Source organism: Solea senegalensis, linkage group LG5 (assembly GCF_019176455.1).
Source record: "Solea senegalensis isolate Sse05_10M linkage group LG5, IFAPA_SoseM_1, whole genome shotgun sequence".
NCBI lineage: Eukaryota > Metazoa > Chordata > Actinopteri > Pleuronectiformes > Soleidae > Solea > Solea senegalensis.
The window spans coordinates 7,619,875-7,639,870 of record NC_058025.1 but is presented as its reverse complement, the minus strand read 5'-3'; the positions used below and the strand labels follow the sequence as shown (position 1 = coordinate 7,639,870).

Genomic DNA, 19,996 nt, shown 5'->3' with positions numbered 1-19,996 from the left:
TTCTGCAATCCATTAAATTTAATTTTACAGGTTCAGTTTTCAGAAATGTGACAGCAGATTGCAGCAAATGGACAACACCGCCCACCCCCCCACTTTCCCGAGGCTTTTATTTTGGAACCGAAAGTGTGCTGCTGTGGTGAAAGTAAACACTAGTGGGGTAACGTGAGGTAAGGCTGTGTCAACATGCAAGTTAATGTAATTGTACATGTAAATTCACTTCATTTCCTTGTGTTATTTGCATATGTTTCTCTGTAATTAGTGTAAGTAACAGTCGATTTGTACAACGTCACTGTCAAAAAAACGATTCAGAGAAGCGTCGACGTTGCCTGTTAGCTTGTTTAGCTGCTGTTGTTGCAGAGTGAAGACTCATTCTCATTCTAAACAGCTTAGTAAATTTACACACTAGCAAATCACTACTTAAATCCATTTGACCTTTGGTGTATTACTTAAAAGTTAAAGTCCCTTTCCAAAAGGGAAACCTAATATCCACTCAAACGCACGACAGAATCAAATAAACTTTGACCCACTTAATCCTCGACACGAATGTTCTGTTGTCAAACTATCTGAAGCCCTCCTTACACATGCTCTTACGGTAAAAGAAAAAAAAACAGAATCAAGTTCTTTAAAACTGTACAGTAAAAAGAAAAGAAGAAAGAAAAATAAAGTTATTAGATCTCTGAAACGTATGGATATCTAAATATAGTGCCCTCGGTTTTTTAATTTTGAAAACCGGATGTGGATATCCTTACGAATCAGCTTGATTGAACTTGGTTCGTTCCTTGGTTTGTTTGTTTTTTACCGTAAAACCCTTTGTAAGGAGGGTGTTAAAATTCTTTCAACAGTACAAATATTGTTTTGATTTAGTCGTTACTTGAACCATGTTACTATGCCTGTTTTCCCTGTGAGTTAAATAAAATAAAGTGAACAAATACATTATATTTAAAATAAGTGTTGTTAAAATATTTTATATGATCTTTGACATAAGCTATACCAACATATCTATTATGATTAGATATATGAATGGAAATATATTGCATGCATAATTAAATAATGCAAATGTTTTTCCTCATCTCCAGAGTTGTTGCAGCTGTTAATGTACATAAAAGGCTTATTTGAGTCTGGATGCCCTGTACTGTTACAAATATAGGGTTGGAGATAACCTTATCAGTGTAGTCGTAACAAGACTTGCTTTTGCCAAATGTACAGTTTGTATTATTTATAAGTAATTACTTATTTGTTTACTTTCCTCTGTTTGATGACCTCAGACTGCACATTCTGGGCCATGTTGGTGAGCGTAGCCGCCCAAAGCTGTCGCTTAACTAGAGGCTGCCACATATTGTGGTGTGGTGCTCCTCAGCTCACGGTCCACATCAGATGTGCAAGTGAAACTAAGGCAGGCTCAAAGAGATCTGATGAACAGCAGCACTGGGAGGCAGCAAGCGACCTGCCTTTTTCCAGAGCCAGGATTGGAGCCTTTTTTCAGGAAAGGCCTGTGCTGAGGAATCCATTTCTAGAGGATGCCTTGCTCAGAGGTTACCTGAAAAGACACCTTCCCCATGAGGTGAGCAGGAGTGTGCTGTTCTTACTATCATTCCCATTAGGGATGCATGATACTGGACTTTTTGCTGACATATAAACAAATGTAATGCACACGTTTGTACGTCACAGGCTGCTCGCTCAGACTTGTGTGCATTTGGAGAGCGCGTGGCAAATGAGGTGGACACATGGGGCAGGGAGTGTGAGATGACCCCACCACAGCTGATACAGTTTGATCCCTGGGGTCAAAGGATAGACCACATAGTAACCTCTCCAGCCTGGAAACGCATGAAAGACCTCTCAGCAGAGGAAGGACTGGTCGCCATCGGCTATGAGCGGTCATTTGGGGAGTGGAGGTGAGATGATTGTTCCACTTTCTGTCTTCCTTATTCAGATCAGTTCTGTTCCTCCCAGTTTCAGTAAAAGTGTGTGTGTGTGTGTGTGTGTGTGTGTGTGTGTGTGTGTGTGTGTGTGTGTGTGTGTGTGTGTATTTTCCAGTCGTGTGTACCAAATGAGCAAGTTGTACATCTTTTCTCCCTCCTCTGGTCTCTACACCTGTCCTCTGGCCATGACTGATGGAGCTGCTAAAGTAATACAAGTATGTTAAAAAAACAAATAACCTCACAGACTGTAAATATGTGGTGAATCTGACATAGGTCATGACATCTACAGCAAGGATTTAAAGACAAATGGATGTATTTCTTTTGTGTTACTATTCAAGATCAATAGGGGATAAAGGAGAATTCATCACCAGATATCTATAACTGTACCATCGTATAGTTTGGCAGCAAACCAGACTAGGCCTTCAACGATTATTCAATTAATCAGTTACTAAAAGAATCGTCAACTATTTTGTTAATCAAAGTTTTTTTTTTTTTTTAATAATTAATACAGGCTTTCAGATGTTCCAACTTCTTAAATATGAAGATTTCACAAACACAAAACAAAGAAATAATAAAAACGGAATCATTTTGGTTCATAATTTCCAGGTTTGAGAAACACCGATCAACATTTTTCAAATTTTTCTAACATTTTATGAACCAAACAAGTACTCCATTAAGTGAGAAAATAATGGAAAGATTAATAGATTATGAAAATAATTGAAACTGATTTTCCCTGTAATCTTTTTTGAATTTGTAAATCAAATGATTGACGTGCATGTATGTGAAGTCCATAGGCGTAACGTCGCCGGTAGATGAAGCCTACAGTCGTTTGACCACTCGTGAGCCTGAATGGTTTTGGACGTCTGGACAGTGGATGACAGAAAGGCAGGGAGGATCTGATGTAGGTCAGTAGAAACGTTCACACAGCCTGTTCATACCTGACGTCTGACTAGAAGTGGACAACACACAATATTACACTGGCATATCTGCCCTCGACTGAATCTCTGGCATTAGGGTTAGCTGCCAAGTGTGTATGTGTGGGATGCTGCAACAGACCAAAACACTAAACTGAAACATAAACAGAGTTGGCAGACTTAAAAAAAAAAATTTCTCACATCATGTACCTTTTTTAAATTGGCTAAAACGGCAACGTAAATGTTTTGAAGACTTTTAGACTCTGTTATATAATAAAACTGCACCAAACATCGGGGGAAATGTGGGCTGTGTGGCACATGTCAAGGAATACAGCCCTGTAAAAACAAAAATATTCTAATAGAAATGATGTTTGTTTTTGTACTCAGTGGTGAAGTGGGACTCGTGTCCTTGGTTGAAAGGGCTCATATCTGCAAACAGTGGTTTGGAGTCCGTAAAACACAAAAGAAAAAGTACATTTTTCACATGATATTCTTCTTATCTTCCAGTTGGCACTTCATTGTTGTAGTCATAGTTATCTGTGGAGGAACTGTTTTGGCTTTTTTTTATTATTGCAATGTGTCACCACACGTTCCCTCTAATCTTGTACATCCTCAGCCAGTGGCACAGAGACGGTGGCTGTACCCCAGTCAGACGGTACATACACACTTCACGGTTTCAAGTGGTTCACCTCAGCAACAGATGCAGACATGACTCTCACACTGGCCAGAGTGCTGGACGGCGCAGGAGCCACCATTTCAGTAATATTGACTTCTCATCCATACTGTTATTAGTCAGTCCTTGTGTCACTTATGATCCATTTACACTCTGCGTGTGCTTGTCTCTCCTCTCTGTCCTGCAGGGTAGCAGGGGTTTGTCCCTGTTCTATGCAGAGGTGAGTCGAGATGAGAGTGGCCAGCTGAGGGGAATAGAGGTTCAGAGGTTGAAGGACAAACTGGGCACACGACAGATGCCGACCGCCGAGTTACTGCTGGACGGGCTGCCGGCACACAGGGTCAGTCACACATTAGAAATTGTATTAACACTGGATTCCTTTGCTGTATTGTGTATATCTAGTGTTGCTACTGTTCACTTTGTTTATGCAAAAAGCTCAATGTTTTAACGTCCAGTTTGTAGTAATTACTTATATTTAATGGGTGGGGAGACTTCCACTTTTCTACTCACACCTTCCTCTCACAACGTCATCAGGGAACTACATTGATCTCAGCATGACCACAAAGGATGTCTTTCTCACTTGATTGCATAGTAAACTTCCTCTTCAATAAAAACAAAATGGTTTGAAAGTTTGGGCTGCTCTAGTAAAGCAAAGACCCTCACATGATATATGATTGATATTTTGAAGCAGTTACACACTTATATAATCGTACCAAATTGTATTTTCTTGATTAATCGAAGTCTGTAAAATGTCACTGTTTCCCAAACCTGGAAACCCAAATTATTGATTTTTTATTATTTCTTTGTTATATGGAGCAAAGAAACCAGGAAATATTCACATGTAAGAAGCTGAAAAATCTGAAAATGTAATTTTCAGCCTTACATTTCAGCCAATAAATCCTCCTAAATGTTGCACAGTGTGCCTTTACTTGCAGTTCATGGAAACCAATTTATGTTAAAATGCCATTTCTTTGTATCGTAGTTGTTTTGTTGAAACAACATGCAGCTGATCTAATCTAACTTCAAATGTTTTTTGTCAAACTCTTTGACGTCTGTATTTCTTCTCTACATGAACAGCTTTCAGAAGAAGGGAGAGGTGTGGCCTCCATCGCTAACATGTTGACTATAACCAGGATCCACAACAGCATCTCTGCAGTAGCTGCAATGAGAAGGCAGGATATTTATAGTAAATCCTCTAAAGTCATTGAATCAATAGCAACTGGACTTGGCAGCGAGCATTCAGTTAAAGTCAGGTTTAATTCCTGGGTTTCACCACCAACTTTCACAACTCAAGAAGCCTTGTGTATGTGATCCTCAAGAAATCTACAAGCCCAGTTGCTGCTGATTCAGTGTCTTTTTGTGTGCGTTGCAAAAACACTGTCCAATCAACCTGATTATTAACCGTATATGTGTTGATGTGTGTGTGTGTGTGTGTGTGTGTGTGTGTGTGTGTCCACAGGGTGGTCCAATTATCTCGTGACTATGCCACTCGCCGCTCCGCCTTTGGAAAGGTTCTGAAAGATCACCCACTGCACATGCAGACTCTTGCTAGGATGGAGGTGAGATGGCAGGAAGTCAATGATCTACAAAGAACTGTGTTCAATGTTTCCCATAATGCTTTACCCTTGTATGCCTCTGACTTGGACAGGTGGAGACCCGCGGGGCGTTCCTGTTAGTGATGGATGTGTGCCGTCTGTTGGGCCGGGAGGAAAGCGGCATAGCGACTCAGCTCGACACATACCTCCTACGTTTGCTCACTCCTGTGGTCAAACTGTACACTGGAAAGCAGGTGCACGGCTTGTGCAAGTTCATTTCTATTTTTGATAATAGTCTGACTGTTGATTTTCCTTCAGAAACCACTGTTTTGTTTTGTCCCAGGCAGTGGCTGTGGTGTCGGAGGGTCTGGAAAGCTTTGGTGGACAGGGCTACATTGAGGACACCGGGTTGCCTGGACTGCTTCGTGACGCACAGGTGAGCTCAATACCAAAACACTAACTATAGCAGTGATTCCCAAAGTGTGGGCTGTGAAATTTCATTAAATATAAATGAATAAATAAGTAAATATGTTTTTCATTTTCAGTTTTATAATTCAGTTTGCAATTGTTGTAAAATATGTATGATATATTTTATGAAAAATACTTATAAGTAAATAAAACTAATCCATGGTGTTCAAATTATGTTATTTTCTTTTATCTATATCAGATAATATATATAGTAATATTATGACAAGTATCCATTGTCAGCCGGTCAGAATACAGGCCTAACATTTCAGTATTTGCACTCAATGTTAATTTTAATTTATTATTTATGTTGATGGATAATTATGTACTGTATTGTGAAGTTGTAGTTAAGGTCTTAAGTTTGGGAATGGCTGAACTATAGCAACAATTTTCTTTATCTCTCAGGTTTTGAGTATTTGGGAAGGTACAACTAATATTCTGTCTTTGGATGTTCTGCGCTGTGTGGCTCGCAGCTCAGGAATGGTTCTTCATGCTTACTTCACCCGCGCTAAGGTACGAGGTCAGGTCACGCAATGATCCACTCAAGCAGGTTTCATTTATGACAGAGTTGAACAAGAATGTTGTTTTCCTCTCCTTGTAGTCACTGCTTGCAGGTGCATCCAGTGTTCCCTCATTGGGCCCAGCAGTGAATGCGGTGGAGGCTGCTCTCTCTGAACTGCACACGTTTGTTCAAGTAGCAGCAGAGAGAGAACACGGCTACCTGGAGCTGGCAGCCAGAGACCTGGCCTACAGTCTCGCAAGAATCTACGCTGGTAGGTACCAAAAAACTAGCGGTGCAACTATTATTTGATCGATTGATGACTAAATGAAAAGTCAACTATTTGATAATGTTTTGTTTGTTTGGTAACGGAATTCCAAACTGGATTTTTGTCTCATTTTGCTGCACAATTAATACACCTATGAGTGTAAATAATGTTACCTTAAACTTAAAAGACAATCCAACTCAATTTATGATTAAAAAATAATCAATGAAATCAGTTAAGCATACAAAATGACATTTACGTAGATAAACCTGCAGTAAATCTTTGTGTACACTGTGTGAATGTGTTCAGGTGCCCTTCTTATTGACCATGCTTGTTGGAAAGGGGCCTCTCCATCTGACACCTATGCAGCTCTCAGGTAAAAGAAAAATAATGTGGATTTTTGTCATGATTAGAAATGACATTCATATGCATTCATTCTACTGTATGTTTTTAATTTTCTTTATCAGGTGGTGTGAACAGGATTTGTGTCCTGTGGTGAATAAACAGGACAGAGGCTGCTATGACGCCAACACTCCATCACTTGATGTAGCACTGGTGTATGACCAGCCTTCACAAGACTGAACCTTCTGTGCAAACAAATACAGCTGACATTTCTGCACCTAACTATGGTTCTGACTCTGAGCATGGACTGTGTAATCATGTGTGTATGTGAACACTTATGGATTCACAACTCTTTGCAATATAAAACACATTTTTAGAGACAGTGTTGCTGAAAAAGTGTGTTGTGGATTTAAAAAAAAGAAAGTGTTTTTCACATTTATAGTCAAACTCATCCCCAGAGCTAATTCACTTTCGAAACACAAGTAAGCAAAGATCAACAGACCATAAGTGAAGTAGGACATGGCTCATGGACAAGAGTAGACCTGACTGTATGGGCAGGTTTGAGCTTAAGTACACAGTGCCTTCAAGTACTGTTGGAAAACTTACTCTAAAGCTGCCAAAACTATCAGTTTCCTCATCCAAGTTCAGGGGTCTCAAACTCAAATGAACTGGGGTCTCACTGAGCATCTCGTCTGGTCTATGATCTTAAAATTATATCATGAAATTCCATCATGATATTGCAATAACAATATCTGTGGTGATGTTTCACAGAATTTGAAAATAAAAGTATTTTGATATGGATTGGATCTTTTTCCCAAAGTGCAATTTTGTTTGCAACAGCAGTCAACGGAGTACATTTATTTTTAAATTTAAACAAACTAGAGGGAAGATAATGAAAAGTACAAATACTTGTTATAGTAAATGTGTTTGTTTTTGGTTTTTTGAATGTGGGGAATTTGTAATTATTGAGTATTGTAGATAATTTGATTATAAAAAAGAATGACACCTCATTCAGTACAGTTCAGTAGCAGAGTTAACGAGGACTTTTATCCTTTTTAAACTAAACTTCCAAAGTTCAAAAACAGCCCAAAACATTAACAATGGCACAGAAAACATTGTTTTCTGAGCTAAACAAGTCAAGTAAATATGAAAGAGGATTAGGCCACATATGATTCTTTTTTGACACAAAATAAAAAAAAAACAGATTTCTGACTTTATCTCAGAATTCTGAGAATAAATTCAGAAGTTTGGCCATTAGAAAACGTGGAGCTCAAAATATCAACAGTCTTGTACAGAAGTGGAGTTAACGAAGAGTCCCTGAACGCAGCGCACGTAAGGTTTGACGTGAACAGTGGGCGGGGTTTAAGGCAGAGGTGAACACAGTGTACAACAACATTTTAGAAACTGAACACTCACACAGTCATGGAAACGTCTTCAGTAAACCAGCCGTATTAAAACTGGAACTACAGCTATAACAAGATCGACATTTGTTCCGGGACGTTTTTTATGAGGAGGTAAACGGGCTACAACTAACAGCACCACCACCGGTCCATCAACGCACCACCACCATAGACACAGCTCCAGGTTAACGTGAACCATGTCTTCAGCTGTTTTCCTGTCAATCGTGCTGCTGTTGTCGTGTCACGTCAGGATCACCTGTCCTCGTTAAACACACTGGTGGACCTTGAACTACTCACGATGTCTCTGAAAAGCAACAATGACGAGGTCGGTACTAACACATGAATTACCAGCAGGTTTTTCTAGCTGTCACGTGATTAGTCTTAACTGTTTATTCTGTGTTTTAACACAAAAGTAAAGATCCTTCACATACAGGTGGACAGATGATGACAGGGTGATGATGCACAGCATATAACAGTGTGTTGTCTAATGTAGTGGTTCCCAAAGACCCACAGATGAGTTGCTAGTAGATATTTGTTGGGTCCCCAAAATAGATATGCATAATTTTCCCAACAATTATTGCTCTTGTCATAAGTGATATTGTGATTTAGAGCGACTTATTTTGTTAATTAAAATATTGATATTTGCCCTGGCGTATCAATTATCGTATTTAAACGAGGAAGAATGACAAATTAATATGTTGACCCCCCCCTAATATCCAGGTGGCCAAGGCATTAGCAGAAATGTCTTATTAACAGCTCAGAGTTATGAGAAAATATCAACCTGATGTTGTTATTGGTAGACTCATTGTTATAACAGTTTTGTATCAGACACAAAAAAGTGTTATTAAGCATTCCCTACTTGTCATCTCCCTTTGAATGACTAAATATACCAGTTTAGACTTATTAGAAGCGTAGAAGATGTTGTTTCTTTTATAAGAATTAGAAATAAACCCATGACTCATCCAAATTATAATTTTTTTTTGCAAAGATGTGAGTGAGAACTGGTTGTTTCTGGGCTGTGTGGACACAAAGTGGGATTTTTCAAATGAGAGTTACGTCACAAAATCAGAGCAGTTTCTACACTCTCTCTGGGTTCATTGGGCAATTGTAGGAAAAGTTGCAAATCAATGACAATGTATGATGATTTTTTTTTAAGTTCCTCTTTCGTCAGTCAGTGTGCTGTAAAAGTTAACACACTGACTGACAGAAAGATAACTACACTTTGTTTTCCAGCACACATTATCACAATATAAAGTATTTCATGATAATGTTTTATTCTGAGCAACTGTTCTTATGTTGATCATGTATGGCACCAAACTAATATCCAGCATAGAAATCATGACTTATATATGTTATTACACATTGGTTTTTTGACCTTGAATCACTACAGGTTTAATATTATGGATGCAAATAATTTAATAATCGATTAATATCGATCGGTTATTTTCTCAATTAGTCGATTAGTTCTTTGGTGCATTAAGTTTTTCTCAAACCTGGGATTATTGATCTTCTCAAATGTCTTATTTTTGTCCACAAACCAAAATGGTTATGGTTATTCTTTTTTCAAGATTTCTTTGTTATATGAAGCAAATAAACCAGAGAACGTTCACATAGAAGAAGCTGAAAAATCTTAAACTACTTAAACAAGGCAAACAAGATGGCAGGCTCCGCCCCCATTCATGCAATAAGCCTCTGTCGGACTCAATGCATAACAGACGCCAATAACAATATTTCACTTTCACTCCTTGGGGTAAAGTAATAAACACTCAAAGCGATTAATTGGCATTAAAACGTTTGACGATCCAGTTACTAATCAATTGATAAACGATTAATCTACTCATTGTTGCAGCCCTAGATAATATTAAGATAAAAGACATTTTGTTTTCCAGTGTGACCATGTGATGAACCTCAGTGCCGTGGAGCGCTGTGCGTTTGTGAAGAGCACACCGGACTGTTTCATGGAAGATGGCTTCATCAACTACCTCCAACTGGCCTTCTGTCTGCTCCCTCCCAACCTCACACCGCTCACCATCACACTTTGTGTAAGATCTCTCTCTCTCTGTATAGTTGTGTGTGTGTGTGTGTGTGTGTGTGTGTGGAGATGGTTGCCATAAAGACGCATGAAAGTCTGCGGCTCGACAGCAGCTGACCTTTAGAGGAAGTTGCTGTGGGAGAACCGGGGATGACCTAAAAGCTGAATAACCGGGCACAGTCATTTCAAGGATGTATGAACGCAATCAAACACGCTGTTGTTCTGCATACATTGTATATTAGACACAGTGGGATTATTATAGTCAAACAAGGCCATCCAGATGGAGAATGATAACATTAATAACAGTTATCATCATCACTATCATCTCATCCAGGGTGTGACAGGCCTCGTCTCACCCCGATGTCATCTGGGACCCTCATATGACCCTCAGGAAGGGATAAGGCGTAGATGAAGGATTGATGAGGATAATACTGTTAATAGTAATTGTTTTAGTTCTAGTAAATGAGCTGTGAAGCTGGCTGTTGAAGCTCTGGAGTCAGCGATACCAGTAAAATAAGAATAGAGCGGAAGAGAGTGCAAAGTAGAGGGGGGGAGGGAGAGAAAACAAAATGATTGTTATGATAAAGTGTGAGTGCTGGGAGAGAAAAGAGGGACTAGAAATGACATCCACTGTTTGTGGTCATGTGTGAAGCTGCAGAGATACTGGTTTGGTGTTTTGAATGAGCTTTCTATTATCTTTGATGTTCCAATAGAAGTATATATAAAACACAGGAGGCTATTTCATTTATACACTTTGCTGTTTTGGAGAAAGGATGTTGCCCCGACAAAGACGTCGCAGCAAAATCTCATAGTGCACTATGTTCTGTGTGCTTCATTTCTCAACTGACACTTGAGGGTCACTTGTCGTGTTATGTCTAGTATATTCTGCAAATAAGCTGCATTTATCGGTCTCAGCTTATGTTTTATTTGTGGAACACGTTGGATGTGACTCTGTGACTCTGCTTCTCCACAGATGATATGGCTGCTCTTTTTATTTGTTTTTCTTGGACTCTCTGCATCCAAGTTGTAAGTATCTGTGTGTGTGTGTGTGTGTGTGCGTGCACATGTCATGTTCTCTTTTTACGCTTCAGAAAGTTTCTAAAAACAATTAGACATGACTAGATTCAGCTCGGACAAGTGTAACGCCTCATTTACAGCTCCCTCGTACACAGACTGTGCGAACAGTCATGCCCTGTACATGTGGTTCGTGTACACATGTCACATGACTGTAGAGTTTTGCTTTCACTTGCTTTGTAAGAATGTGAGATTTCCTTTAAGGAACAGTTTGTTCTGCATTTCTACCTCAGTCTATAAACGCACTGAACACTGGTATGTTGCGTTGATGGTGAAGTCTCAAGTTTAAAGGGACTATATGTAAGAAATGTATGATATTAAGACATTAAATGACCATAATCTGTCATCAGAGATGAAGGAAACTTTATAAAACATGTATGCATTGGCTTCACTGATGGATCAGGCTGCAAAACTTTGTTTTTTTGTTTTGCTCTGTTGTGTCACCCACTCAATAACACATTTATTTAATTCATTGATTGCTAAATCAACACTTTTTGATAATCAATTCATTGGGTTGAGTGTTTGTTTTTTTTGTTTTTTTTAATAATAATTAAAACTAATTTTAAATTGCACTGGGTATAAGTGCATCTCTGTCGAACAATTTTAGCAACCACACAAAGTTTTAAACTCGGATTGCAGTAACCACAATATACCACCTTTAATATGCAATGTTCTCACTAACTCATTGTTATGTCACGCTCTCTCCTCAGTTTCTGTCCGAACCTGTCGGCCATCTCCACCAGTCTGCACCTCACTCACAACGTGGCTGTATCCTTTATCTCCATTTTGTTATGATTTTCTGATTTTCTTTTCTTGTTTACTAATATATTTACTCTCCCATACCGATTATTACTCAGAGTACATGTTGTTTTCTTTGTTTATCCATGAGAAAGATTCTCTTTAACTTGTGCTCAGGGCGTTACGTTCCTGGCTCTTGGAAACGGAGCTCCTGACATCTTCAGTGCCATAGCGGCTTTCACACACCCGCACACTGCCGGCCTCGCCGTCGGAGCCTTATTTGGTACACAAATACAAAAATACGAAATAAAAAAAGCTTGTTAATTTGACTTCCACTGATCGCCCTCTCTCTCTCTCTCTCTCTCTCTCTCTCTCTCCCTCCCTCTGTCTCTCGCCACAGGAGCTGGAATATTTGTTACGACAGTAGTAGCCGGCAGCGTGGCGCTGGTCAAGCCTTTTGCCGTGGCCTCTCGTCCATTTCTGCGAGACGTCATCTTCTACATGGTCGCAGTGTTTTGGACTTTCCTCATGCTGTACAGAGGGACAGCAACACTCGTAGAAACAATAGGTACACAACAGGTGCACAAAAATAGAGGGCCACCAAATTTCTATACAAAATGTATGAAATGCCAAATGCACACACATGGTTGTGTCATGTTTTCCTGGAGATTAACAGAATGGCAGACACGCTATGGGAGACTTTAAAGGCATTTATTAATTTATTTCATACACAGCCCACGCTCATAAATGTCACAGAAAGACTCTATCGCCACCGCAGATAGTCGCTAATCAATTATTTAGGCAGCAACAACTTTCTTGTTCTAGTGACCACATCAGACTGCAGTCTCAGCTACGACTTCATTCCCCATATGCAGTTCAAACGATCAGCCAGCAGCCAAACGTATGAATGAGTCAGCTTGTCTGTCGTGGTTCACAGGCCCTTGTGTGTGTATAGAGGTATGAACAATCTGTTCAGTGACTACAGGAAGTATTTATTTTTTTGTTTGCAGCAACCTCACTTGTATATCTTGTTCACAAAAGCAGAGCAGTTAAGGCACATTTGTATCTGTGCTAAACTCCAGCGATCATGTCTAAAGATTTGTACCTTTGTGTTTTGCATGTAGGATGAAATGTTTAAAAGGTGCTAAATAAACAGGGAGAGGAAATCATTATTATCGCCACACATAAAGCAGAATGTATGTTTACAAAAACTGTGACTTCACTTTGTTTCATTTCCTATTTTTCCTTCTGTTTTTAGGATACCTGGGCCTCTATGTGGTTTATGTGTTCACTGTCATCATCAGCGCTTACATCTACAACCGGCAAAAATATTCAGTGAACACAAGCGTCCAGAATGATGCACATGTTCATGGTCAGTACACATATACCTACACATTTCTATTAACCTTTATTTTACTGTGAATTCATATTCTGATCTTAAAGCAGCTGCAGCTCACAGTAACTACTTTATTCTATGACTAAGAAACATTTAAAAGGAGAAAAATTGTTTCCACAGTTTCCAGTGATGAGATTCACTCGTCTGACACGTCCGACGATGACGTTCCTTACCTGACTCCTTCGCATGAGTATGGTAGGAGACCGCCATATAAGTTAATGTGCAGCAGGGTTTTTTCTGCAAATTCAGGATCATAACATTCACGTGTGTGTGTGTGTGTGTTTGTGTGTGTTCCAGAGTCAGAGTACAGGCCACTGCTGCCCTATTCAGAGTCCACCAGTCAGATCCTGCTGAGCTCCCTGAACCCGGTGGACAGCAGGAAGTGGAGGAGGAAATCATGGAGCTGGAAAGTGCTCAAAGTGGTGAAGGTGGGCGATGAAGTGTCCTAAAAACACTTCTTTTCTTCTTGGCATTCAACTCAATGTGGATTTATACTGAGTGTGTCCTATAATTTGTGCTTCTCACTTAGAATGTGTGTTGTGCTCCAATATCCAATAACTCCTAATCTCTACAACAGTATTACTGTACCATTCCATAATTAAATATTAGAACCATAAACAATTACATAGTTACTTATGTCACATGTGCTATTTACAATGTAGAGTCCCATTTAGGAAAGAGAATAAAACAAGACAAGAATGGTGAATAAATAAATAACTAAATGAGTGGGGAAAGAAAGAGTGAAATAATTAATACAACTCAGAAAGTAAAAATAAATAAATGATGAATGACTAAAACCAAGGCTGCCTCACATGGGTTACAAATAATATTCAGTGTGGGTTCAGCCATATAAAACTCTAATAGTGTTTTCCACTTTTTCTATACATGTTAAAAAAAGTATTCCATGTGGCATAAAACTTCCGAGCACATCCTCTCGTAGAAAAGCAAATCTTCTCTAAAACCTGTCTGAGGGAGTTTCTCCTTCCACTTCTAGCTATGAGAGATGCAAAAGCTATTTTATCTTTGTGCCTGGCAGCTAAGATGAACATCATGTGAGGTTATTCCAAATATTGCAGTGCAAGGTTCTACGTGTAACATTTTAAATATTGACTGCCAGTAATTGTTTAGTTTTGTGCAAGACCAGAACATGTGTGTGAGGGTGACTGGTGTCTGTCTGCATTGGTCACACATGGGATTTAAAAACTTGTCAAGGCGATGTGTGACACTGAACTGAATAATAATGTGCCACAAACAGATTAAAGAGGAACACATTATGACTAAAGCTTTCTCCCAAATTTCATCAGGAAGTTCCATATCCAAGTCTTCTTTCCACTGGTTTCTTAATAATGTCAAGGGTTCCAGATTAAATACATTTAATAAAGAGTAAACTGTCCTAATGGTTCCCTTGGAAGTCCTAAAATTGAGTCTCAAGAGAGCTGGGTTTGTGTGTTTAATGTTTTTTTAAGTACAGTACAGTCAACTATGTTTTAAATGTGCTTTATAAATAAATTGGATTGGATTAATAAAGCTATTTAAAAGAGTTTTTGTCATGTAAAACCTATTTTGCGCTCTCCAGACACCTCTGGAGATCCTGCTGCTGCTCTGTGTCCCAGTTGTCGACCCTGATAAAGACCTCCTCCTGCAACATGTCAAAGATACAGGAGTTGTCACTGCATGCACTGTCCATGTTTGTCCTCTTGTGATCTTTCAGTTAAATGAACTGTAGTAATCTTTCACAAATTGGGAATCAAGTGATCTGAGAGAGAATAACACTTCTGCACCTCCTCTGGAATCTTGTTTACAGCCTTTCAAATAATCTGCAGTGTGGCAGGACTGATTGCTCCTATTTGCTGTTCCACTACACCTGCTCTGTATACAGGTCCTTTCAGATGCTGTAGCAATGGCAGAAAATGACTGCTTCAGAGACTGACTAGCTTTAATGTCCCACCTCTCTGGTCTCAGATGAAGCACTGAAAGGCGGTTTAAGCTGCTCCTCTTGTTCCTTGTCCAACTGGGTGAGCCGTTGAGGTCGCAGCGGGGAGCCTGCCAGAGCTTGGCAAAAGATGGTGTTCACTGGTGACGACTTAAACCTGGCAGGAAGACATGTTGAGTTTGAAAACAGCAAGATACATGGAGGGATTGAACCTGACAGACATCAGTAGGGATGACTAATCTCAAAAACCTGCATTTCAGGATTTACACACTAGAAAATTCAACATGTATCTGATGGCAAGTCACAGTCCTAGAATAATTAAACAGCGTCCTTTTGTGTGCTTTACCTGTATTTTGGGTGAGCACAAAGTAGCGGAGTTAACACCACCACTTCATATTCACACGTTGTGACTTCAGCGACAGACAGGATCTCATGCTTAGCCTCTGGGTGACACACGTACAGTACAGATGTGGCACGAGGCTCGTCCTGTTTCAGCACACAAGGAGTCCCATTTCCCATTTCCAACGAGTAGTAGGGAGTGAGTTGACCTTCTATGTTCTTAGTGGGCACCTGGACACCAGCGGAGTGAAAGAAGAAAGGTAAGACGTGATAAATGTGTGAAGTATCAGCATGTCTGGATGTTTGTTTTGGTTTTACACGTACTTCCGTTTCAGCAGTTGATTTGACATTTTCTGCCTCTTCAACTTTATCTGAAAAAAATAATTTGCGGTCAGTAAGATAAAGTATTCAAAACCAATCCATCTTTATATGTGAAGCATTTTAAAACAACCACAGTGGACCAGTACTGTACAGAATAATAAATAAGACAGAATAAATATAAAGCATAAAAACTCAACAATAAAATACATTATAATACATTAAGTAAAATACATAAAAATGGATGAAAGAAACAGCCAAGCAATAAATCACAATAAAAACTTAATATTGTATTCCCTGCCCAGGGACCACGGATGCAAATTAGCTATTTAGGTTCTGTACATGTTCCCTGTCAACTAAACTAAATTATTAAAAATAATTTAAACTAAATATATTCTAAACGTTGACATTCACAAAGAGACTCACCTGTCTCTGAAGAGTGGCTCTTCTGTGCCATATTCCCCAGAAAGTATTCTTGAACACTTATCTTCTGTGGAAGCACACACAGTCAACCTCTGCACATGTTCCACTAAGTAAGTTCACGTCTTCTAATTCCTCACATTTTAAAGTTATTATACAGAGAGAAAACACTGACCTGCCCAGTCTCCTTCTCTTCGTGATACTGTCGTACATGCTTTCCATGGCACACTTCGTATGTCCAGTATGACTCTATCTGTGAAGTTGACAAGCTTATTAGTTACGCTCTGCTAACAAAGCATAGCACTCCATCGAAAAATAGTTTCAGTCTCTCTGCTGAGAGAAATAGGGAAATGAGATGAAATTAGACCAGAGACGTGTGTGGTCTTACCCGATACGAGCAGCTGCTGCGTTTGAACAGTGGCTCCAGCAGTTCACCTGGACTGAGTCCACCATATGCCTTATCACCGTCCTGAGACAAAACACACACCAAGCTGAGGCTTAAGTGACATTTTTTTTATGAATTCTGTTTCACTTGTTTGGCTAGGATGACACAATCAAACCATTAATGTGTTAAACCTGTTGAAATGACTGGGAAAACACCCCCAAAAAACATTTGATGTATTTGCTTTGGCTTCTATATGTTATTACTGCAGTACCATTTAGCTTCCTCCATTTCAGGGTGCATACTGGGTTACTGTCAAGACAGTGTATATTATGTTATTATTTACTCTTTTTGTTGTTTTGTCAATAGAAATGTCAAGTTGTTGTAAAACCCTCAAAATGAGGATGTCCAAAAATATTGTGGTTCTTTCAGTAACCACATTTATTCAGTTTACAGTTATAGGGAAATTAATATAAACATTTAAGAGGCCAAACTCTGAAGTAAGTTTTTAACTATATCATATAATGCTCTACTCAAACTGATTAATCTATTATTAAAATAGTTATTGATACATTTTGTTAATGAATTAACATTCAATTCACCATAGTACACAGTACAGCCACATCAGCCATGGAAGCAAGCATCCTTTAAATACCATAAAATAATCCACTAAAAAGCCAATGGTCGTACATGGATGGCTCCAGAAGCCCTTTTTCTGTTATTGTGTCAACTTGGCACCTGTAACTAATTGTATCTTTAATTATGTTTTCTCAAAAACAGTAAAAGGAATTTTGCCATGTGTGGCCTCAATATTTCTTTGAACCACATGATGACATTATTCCAGGTAAAGAACAAAGAGGCAAATGCGTGCACCTAAGGGAAATCGAGTGTGCCATGTGGCATTAATCCATTGGATAAAACAGTTTGATAAAGGGTAAAAAGCTGCTTACCTCATCTCCAGCTGTCAGGGAGGGCAGCAGACATTTGTACTTCTCCTTCTCCGTTGTTGTCATGATAACAAAGTCATCGTCGCTGTAAAGTGCACCTGAGGTTGGCTGAAACCCACAGACAAACCGAAATTATTTTAATGTAAGAGACGGAGGACTCTGAGTACACGGGAACTGCGTGTCCCTTACGCTCATTATTGTTTCATGAAAATAAAAACACGACAAGGAGACATACCAGTGAAAACTCAGCGTCAGGCCAGGTGATTTTGAAAGGGACATCGTCTGTAAAAGAGGGATAGCCCCCTCTGTTAGCGGAGACGCCGCCGCAGACCTCCAGCAGCCCGCACACAATCACCAAGAGCAACCCAGCCGTCATGACTCCTGTGCGGCTGCGGAGCTCCTTAGCACAGCCAGTTCTTCATGTAAGACAACAGCCCCCCTCACCTCACAACAGCACCGGCCTGAGCGATGAATGTAAAGTCGCAGCAAAATCCGAGGAGGTCGTGTTTGACAGATCTACTGAAAGACAGTGCAAGGCGGATGTCAACAACACCGCATACAGCACAGGAAGTGATCTGTTTACTTGCCACGTCATGTTCCGCACATCCGCTTTCGCATTGGGCTGAAACATCAACATCGCCCCCCTACGTCCATATGAAGTACTGAACGTTTTATGGCAACACATGGCGGAAAGGTTCAAGTTGAATTCTGAAAGTTGTATAGATTATTACTATTCAGTATTTAAAAGTATACAATTCATTCATTCATCCATTCTCTACCGCAGACAGTGTAAGGTTTAATAGGTCAGCACCTCTTTCCTACTCCTTTCAGTTTTTTTTTTTTTCTAGCTGTGGTATAGTATTATGTTTTAGTATAAACATGTTTTTGATTTTCAGTTTTGTAATTAAGTTTTAAATTGCTGTAAAATGTGTACGATAAAGTTTAGGAAAAACTGATAAGAAATAAAACAAACCCATGGTGTTTTACTTTTTCTTTCTTTTCTGACCTAGTATAGCATATATCAGTATTGTGACATTATGTGTATCCAGTGTCAGCCAGTCAACATACAGGGCTTTCATTTAATTTTCATTTCAGTATTTGCACTCGGTGTTAGTTTGTACATTGTAATTCCTAAATTGTTATTTATGTGGATGGATAATTGCGTAATTTGAGAGTGTTATGAAGCTAAACATTTCAAACATGACATGGAGCCCCGCTGTAACAACCACATGCATGTGTTGAAAGACATGCAATTTCAGAAATATAGTCAAGTGGACTCATTATTTAGCTGCACTAAATTGTGGGACCCCGCACTCTTCGGTTTGGGAATAGCTGGTTTAGATGTGATGTTGAAAATATGTAATATTTATTAATTCTACAGATAAAATTTTATGTGAGGGTGAGTAGCAGATCATTTCATTTTCTGGTGATATGATAAAAAATATATAAATCCATAGGGTTAACTGCTTAAAATGAATACATGAATATTCAAAATATGTTTACTAATCACAAATTAACCACATTATAGTATGAGCAGGACACAAAAAGCTGTTAGTGAATACAGCGTGAAAAGTGACTGCAGCTCCAGCTTGCCTGAGGCATTTTGGCTACTGTTGAGTTTAAAAGCCTGAGAAAGGTTTCCACATGAATAAAGCACAAAATAAAACCTTATATCCTCAACAATGCCACCCACTGGATGGATATTTTAAGATTTTATTGTGTCTGTGTGCCTGCAAACTGATGTTTTAAGGTGTTCTCACAAGTATTTAGGACCCCATGCAGAACTGAAGATGAATGGTAGCAGTATGATGAGTCAGCTGTGATTTACTCACCATTTCCCGGACATAATGTTGGTTGACTTATATAGGGGCAATGATGAGACCAGCTCTCAGCCTTTGTCCTTACTCCTTTATCCTCCAACCCTGTTGATTCAGCATTGCTGTGTGCTGAATGACAGTAAATAATTTTCTGTCCAGCTGAGCAGCTCACATGAAAAAAAATTAAAACAATGGCCTTGGAAATATGTGACGATGCATTTCACACTCAGGGATAGATGGTGAGGGTTCCTCGGCTTGGGCTGATGAAGTGTGGCGTGTGAACCTGAGGTAGGCCATTTCCCACCTGTTGGTGGTGCTGTTGATGCAGGGATGTATAGTATGCCAGCTGGGAGAAAAGAAAGAGAGAGATGGAAACAGAGGTTTTGACAAAGAGAAGAATAGAGGGAGGGGTACAAGCAAGAGACCATCCCACTATACATCATCCATGCTCTAAAACCACTCCTCTCCTCTAAAGTGCATACAACTATGGCAGGTCGTTTTAACATTTAATCGCCAAGTTTGGCTGTCTGGAATTACCATTACACATAACTGTGACATCATTCTTACTGGTCAAAACTACATTTACAG

The 19,996-nt window shown here is 39.3% G+C and overlaps 3 protein-coding genes across 3 annotated transcripts; 2 read left to right on the top strand and 1 right to left on the bottom strand.

The window, feature by feature from the left end:
• The first annotated feature begins 85 nt into the window (after positions 1–85).
• On the top strand, positions 86–7,413 carry LOC122768980 (acyl-CoA dehydrogenase family member 11-like). The gene is made up of 15 exons (XM_044025220.1): positions 86–167; positions 1,266–1,561; positions 1,669–1,892; positions 2,035–2,134; positions 2,707–2,824; positions 3,450–3,592; positions 3,694–3,846; positions 4,584–4,678; positions 4,966–5,065; positions 5,155–5,295; positions 5,385–5,477; positions 5,912–6,019; positions 6,108–6,279; positions 6,580–6,646; positions 6,738–7,413. The coding sequence occupies exons 2-15, from the start codon at positions 1,283–1,285 to the stop codon at positions 6,850–6,852; spliced, it is 1,908 nt and encodes a 635-aa protein (XP_043881155.1). The 5' UTR covers positions 86–167; positions 1,266–1,282; the 3' UTR covers positions 6,853–7,413.
• A 546-nt stretch (positions 7,414–7,959) lies between these two features.
• Positions 7,960–15,182, top strand: slc8b1 (solute carrier family 8 member B1). The gene is made up of 11 exons (XM_044025949.1): positions 7,960–8,337; positions 9,902–10,054; positions 11,018–11,070; positions 11,829–11,886; positions 12,034–12,139; positions 12,257–12,424; positions 13,115–13,228; positions 13,373–13,447; positions 13,550–13,680; positions 14,829–14,939; positions 15,132–15,182. Exons 1-11 carry the CDS (start codon positions 8,311–8,313, stop codon positions 15,180–15,182), a joined length of 1,047 nt encoding a protein of 348 aa, XP_043881884.1. The 5' UTR covers positions 7,960–8,310.
• A 6-nt stretch (positions 15,183–15,188) lies between these two features.
• Positions 15,189–18,160, bottom strand: LOC122769427 (endoplasmic reticulum lectin 1-like). Its single transcript, XM_044025948.1, has 8 exons — positions 17,827–18,160; positions 17,595–17,699; positions 16,651–16,731; positions 16,438–16,515; positions 16,269–16,332; positions 15,849–15,895; positions 15,532–15,755; positions 15,189–15,342 (listed from the first exon to the last, which is right to left on the bottom strand). Exons 1-8 carry the CDS (start codon positions 17,965–17,967, stop codon positions 15,189–15,191), a joined length of 894 nt encoding a protein of 297 aa, XP_043881883.1. The 5' UTR covers positions 17,968–18,160.
• Positions 18,161–19,996: the final 1,836 nt, after the last annotated feature.

Coding starts and splice junctions, on each gene's coding strand:
- LOC122768980 (XM_044025220.1), top strand. CDS start 1,283: ATGTTGGTGAGCGTAGCCGCCCAAAGCTGTCGCTTAACTAGAGGCTGC. Junction 5,066..5,154: donor AGACTCTTGCTAGGATGGAG/GTGAGATGGCAG, acceptor TGACTTGGACAG/GTGGAGACCCGCGGGGCGTT. Junction 6,647..6,737: donor GACACCTATGCAGCTCTCAG/GTAAAAGAAAAA, acceptor TTTCTTTATCAG/GTGGTGTGAACAGGATTTGT.
- slc8b1 (XM_044025949.1), top strand. CDS start 8,311: ATGTCTCTGAAAAGCAACAATGACGAG. Junction 11,071..11,828: donor GGACTCTCTGCATCCAAGTT/GTAAGTATCTGT, acceptor CTCTCTCCTCAG/TTTCTGTCCGAACCTGTCGG. Junction 12,425..13,114: donor AACACTCGTAGAAACAATAG/GTACACAACAGG, acceptor TTCTGTTTTTAG/GATACCTGGGCCTCTATGTG.
- LOC122769427 (XM_044025948.1), bottom strand. CDS start 17,967: ATGACGGCTGGGTTGCTCTTGGTGATTGTGTGCGGGCTGCTGGAGGTC. Junction 17,700..17,826: donor CTGACGCTGAGTTTTCACTG/GTATGTCTCCTT, acceptor TGTGGGTTTCAG/CCAACCTCAGGTGCACTTTA. Junction 15,343..15,531: donor TGTGCTCACCCAAAATACAG/GTAAAGCACACA, acceptor TCTTCCTGCCAG/GTTTAAGTCGTCACCAGTGA.